At 45.0% G+C, this 11,032-nt stretch overlaps 1 protein-coding gene across 1 annotated transcript; it reads left to right on the forward strand.

Moving 5' to 3' along the window:
• Positions 1 to 4,377: 4,377 nt before the first annotated feature.
• ADIRF (adipogenesis regulatory factor) lies at positions 4,378 to 7,507 on the forward strand. The gene is made up of 3 exons (XM_010001125.1): positions 4,378 to 4,438; positions 6,079 to 6,141; positions 7,401 to 7,507. The coding sequence occupies exons 1-3, from the start codon at positions 4,378 to 4,380 to the stop codon at positions 7,505 to 7,507; spliced, it is 231 nt and encodes a 76-aa protein (XP_009999427.1).
• Positions 7,508 to 11,032: the final 3,525 nt, after the last annotated feature.

Genomic DNA, 11,032 nt, shown 5'->3' on the forward strand with positions numbered 1-11,032 from the left:
AGAGCAGGTGAGTGCCCTGGCCAGTTACAGCACGTGTGGGAGGCTGGGCCAGGCTGTAGCTCCCCAGATGCCTGTCTCTCAAGCAGCCTTGCCCTGGGTTCAAAAGGACTTAAACCAGGAAAGAATTACAATAGCTGAACGAAGAGTGCAGGCACTGCTGTGCTACAGCGTCTCCTTTCCTGTGGGAAAGGAGGAATTTAACTGGTATTTACACACCTAAATCTAGAACTGTCAGCCCAAACACTGCTAGACTATGGGCACCCAAAGTGTCTGAATGTTTCCTACAGATCTGCCTTTGCACTTGCCTGCTTCTCCCGTCACTGAGCACTTTTTTCTCCCTGGGCTGGGCTGGGGGTTCAGCACCTCCCTGCCATAGCCCCTGCTAGCTCTGGGCTAGTCCGGTTGCAGTCCCAGCTGCAGCTTGACAGCATGTTTATTATGCAGCTTGCAGAAGGCAATCACAAGCCTTAAAGGCAGAGATCAGGACATGGTTTGCTCCCACGTAAGCATCCTGCCTCAGTGAGCAGGAACAGGGTAGTGCTGTGCCCACACCCTGGCTTGTGGAGCTGCCATCTCCTCCCCTCGCTGCCTCAGACCAGCCCACACCCTGCTGGGGCAGCAGAGCTGCTGGTCTGAACTGCCTTTGCCGGAGGTAAGAAAGGGGAACACTGGTTTCTCCTGAAGTAGAAGGGTCTGTCATAAAAGAGCCAAAAGATTATCTGTTAATCATTCAATTAAACTTGTTTGGTTCACTGCATAGAACAGAGAGGTCTTTGCTTCTAATGGGTATTCAGACAAGTGTAAGGAGAGGTGATGGAAGGAAACTGAAAAATGGAAGGATGGAGGAGATGAATCACAAAACATCCACTGCCAGAAGGTGCTTTCGCAAGAGTTGCTGGGAATCCCCCTGCCCCAGGTAAAAGCTGATGGATGCAAACAGTAGCAAAATAAGTTTTTGCTGGCAGGCCATGGTCTGAGCAATCAAGAGTTTCTCTTGTGCTTCTCAAAGCTTATCCAAGCTGCCCCTCTGTGACAAGGCAATGCTCAGTGCCTAGTGCAGCAGGGCCAGAGCCTGTCCCTGATGACGTGACTCTGGGTGCTCATGCTCAGATCTCCATGGTGATCCAACAAGCCAGGAGCAGCTGCTGCCAAGTCTTGCCTCAACTTCACCATACGAGTGACCAACAAAGTTCCAAAAAATGCTTTATTTTTCCCTGGTAACTGCAAAATTTGCTTACCATATAAGACTGCAGTTAAGCTTTATTAAGTGATTTGTTCTGACACAGTTCATAGCCTTTGAGAGCTCCTCCCACAATTACGTGTTAGCCAAGGGCTAAAGGGCATGCAGGGCCTGAGTTTTCAAAGATGTTTGTCTGAGTGCTAAAGAGAAAGCAGTGGCTCTTTCCTGAATATCTCAACATGCATTTCACTAATTTAAATGCAAATCAGGTAATAATACACTTCCAAAAATACCACTTCATCTGAAAGTCCTATTTTTGTTTCTGCATAATGCATGTCCTAAAACTGACCTCAATGAGCACATGATTAAAAAATGAGAGTCTGGTTTTTTTAATAAATTTTTTTTTAACCCCACAGTCTCCCCACTCTGACACTTTTTTCTATATTGAAGCACAACTTGTTTTGTCTCATAAGTGCAATTAATACTTAAGCTGCAGGATATCATGAAACTCCAAAAAAATCCCAGTGTTTGAGCATGGTTTTACTCTTCAGTGCTCCAGAAGGTGGCAGAAAATGGGTGCTTCACCTAGATGTTACCCAAAGATGCGGAAACCAGAAGGTAAAGAAATCCATATACACTGGCCTTATTTTGATCTTATATAATTAACCCCATTTGCCCATTTTCATGTGTAAAACATGAGCTCTAGCTCTGATCAACTACCAGGTAATAAAAACAGAAGGGTTCCTCTTAGTCATTACATAAGAGAGTGCTCAAAGGTGCCATAGAAGAGGTATGAAAGGAAAGGGAACCAGAACAACTTCTTGTTTCCTGCAGTGCCTTAGATTTAACTCACAGATATTTGGGCTGTGTATGTAGGGTTGTTAACTAACTCCAGAGTGAGCTGTGGCTCATGGAGCCCTCCTAGCAATTAAGGAATCAGTTACAGGGTTTTTTTCTTCCCAAACAGAAATATCGTACTGCTTGTCAAAGACAACAGACTGAGGAGGAGCAGGATATGGAAGAAAAGCCTGAGAAACCAGGGAGAAAAGTGTCAGTGAGACAGTGCTGTTGAGAGTGGTGACACTTCTTACATCTCAGTTCTGGCCAAGCAGTGTCAGCAACCTGCCCCAGCAGGTGAAGTCACTTTTGGAATAGACTGAAGTTCCATGGGCACTTCAGCATGTGGCTCTGCCCACACACCGTGGTACCTACCCCAGCTGGCGTTAACCAGGACTTCAGCAGTCTCAGCAGATACTGAGACTTGAATGGAGCAAAAGTCCAAACTAACTTTTCACCTGTAGGCAGTCTGAGCTGACCTTAGGACACACCGAATGATGCAATGAAAGACCAGGAAACCTATTTGGAAAGAGGTAATGCATGGGAAAAACAGGAGTAGAAATTGTAGGTGTATTTAAGAGCTGAAGCTTTGGGTCAATCCTGTGGAGACATTAGTAGAGAAGCAACACATAGGGTGTAGTGTTTTGGCATTTAGCTTTCAAAATGCTTTATAATATCCTGCCCAACCCCTATTTTCTCCAGTTGTGAAACAACATGGTTGAGAACTGACAATGGCAAAAATAACAACTCCACGATACTTGGCAGCCAGGTCCATCACATGATGGTTAGATCTCTCTGACTCTGACACGCTGAGAATAGCTGAAATCTGCCTATTTGTCATGGTTCTGTTGTTGCTAGGGTTTGGGCAAGGAAGATAAGTAGGTCTGTGTTAGTGGTTTTGTCCAAAAGATACCAGAGCCCCAGTATATTTGGTGTCTTTTATCTAAGTTTTTGCAAAGCCAAGTAAGAAAATCATTCTGAAAAGGAAAGGAGCAAGGAATTGAAAAAAGATACCTGATGTGAATATGTAATTAAAATCCTAATTGGCCTGTCAAGAGTGAGAGAGAATTGCTGTTTGAAATAATAAATGAGTGGTGGCAGTGGTACAAGAGTTGAAAAGAGCTCTCTGAAATGACAGGCTGAATAGAAGTGACTGAGGAATGCTTTTAACCTTGTTTTCTGCTGTTCTTCCTCACTTGGGTACTAATGAAGTACTAAACTTATGACCACTGTCACTTCCCACCCTAGTTTATCCACAGCATCTTGTTCTCATGCCCACTGCTCAACTAATAAGCTTTCCTCAGGAAGATAAAGATGGGTGTGAGAGTGACCATCTGAACCGAGGTGCTTTGTAGGCTGGAAAAGGGTGAGGACAGAGCTGAGCCCCATAAAGCCAGAGAGCCCTTTGCCCCAAACTCTGCCAGAGGTTTATTTGTGCAAAGTTTCCTTGTACTGGGGGTTGGTGGCAGAAAACATAAATTCTAAAGAATCGTAGAGACCTGTGAAATGCCAGAGGTTGAAGTCAGAAACTCTTATTGATGTAGTGATACTAGGAAAGGAAAGTCTTTTAGACATTATTTCTGTACTAACAATGCAAACCAATTCTAGGAAATTGCTCATTTGGCTTCTTTTTTTTTTTTTCCCTTTTCCTGAGAACTGCTAGCAGTGGCATTGTTTACCTGCCTGACCCAGGCAAGGCCTTTAGTGATGCTGGGCTTTTGCTATCTGACTGGAGCAGGTTAACTGGAAAGATGACCAGATTTGCAGTTTCTTATAAAAATACAGGTAACTTACAATTCTCTGTATCTCACGGTGTCCCACCTGACAAGAGAAGGGGATTGTGATTAACACTGCAAAAAAGTTAATGAAATTTGGGCTGTTTTCTGCTCTCAAGAGGTTCAGCTCAGGGGATGAAGGAAGGAGAAAGAAGCCAGCCCAGCCGGGACAGAAGTTGGCCATGCCCAAGCTCTGCTACTTCAGTAGTTTTCCAGCACTCTTTATAAAACTCAGTTCCGTGTTTTTTCTCTGTGATGGTGGAACAGGTTTTTTTGTGGTTTTGATTTTACAAAAAACAACAAACTTATAAACAAAGACAGTGCCATGAAGCAGAAATCTCTACTCAGGCACACCCTCTCATTGGGGAGGGTACATAAATTGCTTTCTTGTGTGTATTTTCAACTCTCATTCCTCACATTCAAACTCCACCCATTGTACCAATCACCCCCAAAAGCATCAGCAGGTCTCCTGGCACACATATAAAACCAGGACAGGTCAGGGCACCCCTCACATAGCATGTTATACATTGCCAGGTGCTTAATTTTATTGATGCAGAAGAGTGTTAACAGGGGTCAGAAGCCACGATGTCAGGTAAAAACTTTCATGGACTGAAGGAACAGGCTGAAGGTGCAACAAAAGATGCTGGTAAGAAAGATTAAATATTGTTGTATAGTTGTGGGGGGGTTCGCTGCTGCTCTCGCTTATGAGAGCACAACCTGTAGTTACACTCCTAGCTTCATTGGTGCTAGCAGGACACAGCTTTTCCTTTTCTTTTCTTTCAATTCCTGGGGCCAAGGTCTAGCCATCACCTGGAGAACGCCCCAGGCTGGCCATGGCTCTTGGCTTGGCACGGGCAACCACCTCCACCCACAGCTCCCTCAGTGACTGTTGAGCATCGTCCAACCCTTATCGCTCCCCAAACAGATCTTTAAACTCAGTATTTTTCAAAGCTTCACTTTTTAAAGTGAAGCCTGCTTTGGTAGTAATGACCTTTTTTATCTAGCATTTACATTGCTCAGGGTGGTCTTCTCTCATGCTCTGCAGAGGTTTTTAAACTGCTCTCCTTTTAAGAAACTGGAGTTAATCCTTGATTAACATTTGCCACTTGGCCTGCCTAGGCACACCTTCTGGTAATAACTACACTGATTGCAATGGGATGTTTGTAATAAGTAGTAGAGCTATATTTCTGCTGTATTCTTCTGCAGCAGTGCACGCTGTGCACACATTTCTGTTCTAACTCTTCTATGTTGTAGGGCCAAGCACTGTATTCTTATTAGCGCAGTACCTTGGAAAACAATTTTTCAGTGCAAAGTATAATAGCTTTTCCTTTAAATGAAAAAAGTCAAGATGTGTATAGCTTATGCTAGCATTTTATAGTATAATCTTTACAAGGCTCGTATAAGCTCATTCCTAGCATGGTATCATTTGTGTCAGTCCTGGGATTCTGATTCTGTAAACACTTTGCTGTATGGCCAAAAGATGTGAGTAACCTCACTGAGTGTTTCATGGTTTCAGTAAGTTTCCACACACCTGGGAACAATTGTGCAGTTGATGAAGAAACAGGATAGTATGCCTTTCTGAAAAACAAAATAGTCCTTGCTGCATCCTGAATATATTCTCTCCAGTGAGGGGTCACTACTTCCAGCAAAAGTGATAGGATGGCTATCACTCTTTCATGAACTGTCAGACATCTTACAAGACATCTTCTTATTTTAATGCTTTATATTCTGCAGTCGATCTGTTACATTTCTAGTTTCTGCTCTTCTTTTGTTCATACCTTGTTTGTATAATCTCCCTTTTCCTGTCCTGCTCTGTTTAATGTGTTTGCTTCCATTTTGGAAAAGGCACTACTCCCAAACAGCCAGCAAAGAAAATGCATGCTAGATAGCCAAGCTTCTCCTGGCAGGATAACCTAGAAAAATCAACAGAAGCAAGTGTAGCGTAAAATAAGCAACCTGAAGCTAAATGTCATCGGTCAAACTCACTGCTTATCTTTGTTTCTTTATCTCCTTTTTATTTTATCTTCTTATCTGTCATTGATTTCCTCAGCTGACCATAGGTGCTAGGTGAACACTAATCTCATACCAAGCTGCTCTGGCAACACACACCATTCCCAGGGGGCCCACGAGCTCAGCACAGAGCTCCAGCCTGCTTCGTACCAGCCTTATCTCTTGCCAGGGGCATGACTTCCTGTGGATATGCAGAAAAGCCAGCTGACACAGGGAATTCCTATAAGCATAAATGTGAACATCTGGAAAATATTATTTTTTTTTCTTTAATTGCAGCAAACACGTTGGGACAGGCTACCCAGGATGCAGTCAACCAGATTGCAGATGCAAGCCAGAAAGGTAGGAGAAAGGCTGTACAAATCAAGGAGTGATGGGGCAGCTCATCACCAGCCAGCAGCTGGCAGTGCACACGTCCCACCTCCCATGGGCACTCTCAGTCTGAAAGCCCTTGGGTTCAGTGGCAAGTTTTGGCCTCTTGCAAATCTCATGGGACAGGATTTCAGGATGTGCTCCTTAGGAGCTCCATCTGTTTACTGTTAGATGTACCACAATAGCCGGTTCCTGCCCAGCCACAAAGTCTCATGCATGGCACTCAGATTTTGGCTTCCTTTTTAAAAAAACAGTGGGAACAGCACAGACAAAACTTTGCTCTTCTTTTCTGAGGACTGAGTCACTCTGTGATACACCTTGCTTCCCCAGCCTGGGGGGCAGGGTCCATCCAGATCCAGCCCCATACCAGCTGCCAGCACCTGCTGAGGCAGCAGTCAGGGTCGAACATTAATGAGCTATCAGCTGGAAAGGTGCCATCAGGAAAGCATTGGTATCTTGTTTCCAGGGATTGGAAACAAGTTAAACTAAAATCTAAGCTCATTTCTAACTTGGTTTTATTGATTTTCTAAGAATCAGAGGAGAATCAGCAACTTCAGGGCCTAAAATGTTTTATGAAAGCCAAAATGCATTGGCAATGTCTCCTTAGAACAGACACCTGCTACAGTTCCACGATGGGATGAGAGCGCAGGACTTGGCCACTTGTTGATGTTATATGGGGAGGCAGCAGTGTTGCCAAAATACAGCCACTATCCCAGAGAAGAGAGGGAGGCTTTGTCCCTTTCATCCTCCCTCCTGGTGAGACCCTGCTGTGGTTTCCCACAACTGAGCACAGCCCTCATCAGCAGTCCCACAAATACACAACTGAAAAGGGAACAGAGGGGGAAGCATCCTTCACCTTCCCCATCACTTGATAAGGTTGTCTTTACCAAACATCCCAGTATTAATGGCACTTCTTCAGCCCAAAGCACCCTCCTCCATCAGCCAGGCCACACTTAGACCATGATCAATCTTTTCCAGCTTTATCCCATCATTCATCTTGTACTTTAGCTCAGCACCTGGAACGTCCAAGTTACCCCTCCTATTTTACAGCCTATATTAAACATATCCTGCCAAACCTAACCCTGCCAAACCAGGACAATTACCTGTGGAGAACCTTTTTTATACCTACATTTTTATAATCTAATAATTTTCAGACTTCCCTCTTCCATCATAAATATTAAACCATGTTCTGTTTTTCAAGTTTTACGTTTTTTTTCTCTCTCTTGTAGCTATTGACAAGGCTGCCAAGACAGTGCAAGATGGGGTAGAAAAAGCAACTGGACAAGCTTCAGAAGTAATGGCTGGCCTTGCGAAAAAATCTGGATTTAAGAAATGATGCTAATTTAAGCAAACGTTATTGCATGTAAAAAAATCTCTCTTTGGTCTGCAATTCCCTACTCCTTTGTGTAGAAAAATGAAAGCTGTTTGACATCTGGATAATTTATCTCTCTCCAAATACAAAATTTTAATGAAAAAGGGCTCCCTCATCCTTCAAATAGGAAAAATACATCTTTTAGCACATCTTGTATAATCTGCTCACAATCTTCAAAATGGCTCATAGGGCTTCAGCAATGTTATTACCCTGCTCTTACAGCAGCACAATGCTTATTGCCACATTTGCTGAGCATATTTACGAAACCAGCAAAACTGTTCCTACTCCAGAACACCAGAACACTTGTGTGATGAAGCTGAGCTTCCTTCCAGTAATCAGAAGCTACGATGGGATTATATTTCATGTCAGTTGTTTGTTTGTTACCCTCTGCTGTATTTTCAGATTAAAATAAATAAATGGTATTGTAAAATTTCTACCCCCCATAAATATATTACCTCGTTATGTAGTCTTATTATTTTATTGGACTTTCAGTGAAGGATGGCACAGTGTCTTGCAGGTCTCTTTTGCTTTTTGATTCAAAGCCAGCAAGCTCAGTGACCATCCTGTAGGGAAGGTGAGTACTGAGTCATCTTACAGACTGGCAGGCAGACATATGGAAGCCAACAGCCCAGCTCCACAGAGAAGCCCCTTGGTCTCTGGGAGGGAATGGGAGTGCTGGTATCTGCTCCTTCGTCCTTTCTCTCCAGTCTAGATTTCTTGTTATCTACAACACATAGCCTGTTAAATCTCAAGGGACGGGAAATCAGGCCCTTTATCCCAGTGCTCCCCAGCAGCACTGATGCCGGGCAGCTCTGAGGCGAGGGCCGCGAGGGCCGCTCGCAGAGCCTGAGGTGCTCAGGGACAGAGCTGGGGTGAGAGGCAAGAGGGCAACCTTCTTGCCCAGGGGGGAATATTTATTTTAGATGGCTGTTTGCTGGGCAATCAGGGGCTGCTGCATCCAGACAGGGTGCCCACTTAGTGTTGCCTCTGTCAACAGAAGGCACTAATACCCACTCATTCACAGTAAGTGCTCTTACCTTGGCCACTGGGTGTTCTTCATTGCTAGGCAATATTGCCTTTCTGTTCTTTCCTTTTTTTTTCTTCCTTTTTTTTTTTCTTTCTTTTTTTCTCCTGGTTTGAAGCCTTACCAGTCTGATTTCAGTAAAAATCTAATCTAGACCTTACAAAATAAAACCAAAACATAACCAAAAGCAACTGGCCATAATGAAACAGGGCAATCCAGGCCAGTTGGAGATACCCCTGTCTTGCACCTGTTGGCCAAGAGCTGCGGCTGACCAGGGTTTTTTGGGAGCTGATCTTGACTAATGCAGTCCTAGAAGAGGCTGGCTCACCACTGAACCCAGAGACCACCACAATCTGCACAAGGACTGCATGGACTGAAAAGCCTTTAGATGACTCTTTAAGTACTAGACCATCTGCAAGTAAACATAGTCCAGGGCTTTGCACAGAATGTCCCTATGCAATATTCACTGTCGTTTAAAGCTTTAAAAGCCTAAATATTTACCCAAGTACAAGCTCACAGAAAAAGCATTGGCCTATTGCACTCTCAGTTACTGAGCAACCCTCAATAGTACTTAATTATTTAGTACTTTCCATGGTTACCTCCCTGATGGTGAAATCTTCAGAGAGTGAGCCTCAGCATTTCAGATGCCAGTGCTGTGCTAGTGGGTGATCATGCTCCATACAACACTCTCCATCACACCTTTTTTTTTCTCCTGCAAACCATTTCTTAGTTCATATTACCAAAATAAATAAATAAAATAAAAATAAAATAAATAAATAGAAGAACTGTTGTGGGGTCTTTGCCAGTAAAACCTGTCACTCCCTTACAAGACTGGTTCTATTCCTGCTGATTTGTGAATGGGGAACACCACCCTGACTCCTGGTGTGCAGTTTTTGTGTTCCCAACCACAGGTGATGTCTTCAGTGTAACTCCAGTGGTTGTCACTGCCCACTGCTCGGGGCAGCACTGGCAGCAGCGCAGGCTGGAGGCACTGCTGGAGGTCAGCCCCTGACACAAGAGAGAAGTGTCTCTGTCTGGCCATGGATCACCACCAGCAGCTCCCAGTGCCAGTCCCTGGCACAGGGATGTGACACAGGGCCCTTGCTGCTTCAGCATAGATCCCAGGAGCCTGAGTGTTTCACATCTCTGTCCCAAGGGCAGATGCTGTGCCACAGGCACCCGTGAGTCTGAGTCACGTCTAGGTCTAAATTTCAGCACTTTTCTCCACAAATAAGGTCACTGCCTTATTCACAGTGCTCTTTGGCCTTGGAGTATTTGGGGCTGTCCCTCCCTTGTTCATTGCACAGGGACCTGTGTCCCAACCCAGGACCATACCTTCCCATTCCACCTGAAGACTCCAAATGTTGTGTAAAAGCATAAATGGGCATCCTTATTGCTCTTAGCAGCTCATGTGCCATCAACCCTAGAGACATGTGAAGTTATCCAACACCCGAGTTCTCAAATTTCCTAAAATTTGCTTCTGAGTGTGCTCACAGCTGTCTGAGCCATGAAATGCTGAGCAAAGGGGATTCCTGTGCCAGCCTGGCCAACTGCTCAGCGTGAGCACCCCCTGCCCCACTCTGACACCCACAGACCTTCCTGGGGTGGGGAAGAGCTCCCCTTGACAGCTCAGCAGGGCAGGGGCTCAGGGGGCACAGATTTTACCAGACTGTTCAAAATCCACCTTCAGCATCTTCCCTTGCCCAAGGAGACTTTAATATTCATCCCAGGTGAATCCTGTGATTAATGGCCTAACAGTTCTCTGCTTTGTGAGGATACCACAGAAAAGCTGCTCACTGTGAGATGGGGCAGTATCTCTGTGGAAAGAAACTCACCTTCCTAAACATAATATCAAGAAACACGAAGCTGAATAAGCTGTTCCTGCATTGGATGCCCTTCTCCATCTACCAGGTGAAGGTGCCATGTTGGCTGCATGCTCTGAGTGCTTAATGCCAGTAGGCTATGACCTGAAAAAATAGCTGTGTACCCCAGCCTCTCTCCCTCCCAAAGAGCAGCAGCTGCAACAGCAGTGGCAGGACAGGTGACCCAGCAAGCCAGACTACTTTCTGCACCCATTCCCTCATACTCCCAGGCAACCACCGTTGCTGGATTAACAATGTTGGAGGGTATAACCTGGCTGTTCCCTGAAGTCTCTAGTTATGAATGGATCTATTGTTTGTGTTGTTGTTCAGCTCGTTTTTGGAGCTGCCAGCACTGTCTGCTCCCACAGCTTGTGGCAGCACTGGGTTCACTGGGGTTTGCTGTCCAGGGGACAAAAGCAACTTTCCTTTCATGCTTTAAATTAATCCCCTACTAATTGCATAGATTTCTCCTTCACTTGTAACCTTGCAAGGTTTGGCAAATAAAGGCTGGCATGGAGGGGCCTTTCCCTGAAACCTGCAGCACCTGGGCTGGGGCTGCACAGCTGTGCCCGGCCGGGGGCCAGGGAGAGCATAAAGGGCCCT

This window comes from Chaetura pelagica, unplaced genomic scaffold (assembly GCF_000747805.2).
Source record: "Chaetura pelagica isolate M959 unplaced genomic scaffold, ChaPel_1.0 scaffold346, whole genome shotgun sequence".
NCBI lineage: Eukaryota > Metazoa > Chordata > Aves > Apodiformes > Apodidae > Chaetura > Chaetura pelagica.

Bases quoted from the DNA above. Each gene is read 5' to 3' on its own strand.
- ADIRF (XM_010001125.1), top strand. From the start codon at position 4,378: ATGTCAGGTAAAAACTTTCATGGACTGAAGGAACAGGCTGAAGGTGCA. The intron at 4,439-6,078 runs GTAAGAAAGATT...CTTTAATTGCAG, and splicing joins AGGTGCAACAAAAGATGCTG to CAAACACGTTGGGACAGGCT. The intron at 6,142-7,400 runs GTAGGAGAAAGG...TCTCTCTTGTAG, and splicing joins TGCAGATGCAAGCCAGAAAG to CTATTGACAAGGCTGCCAAG.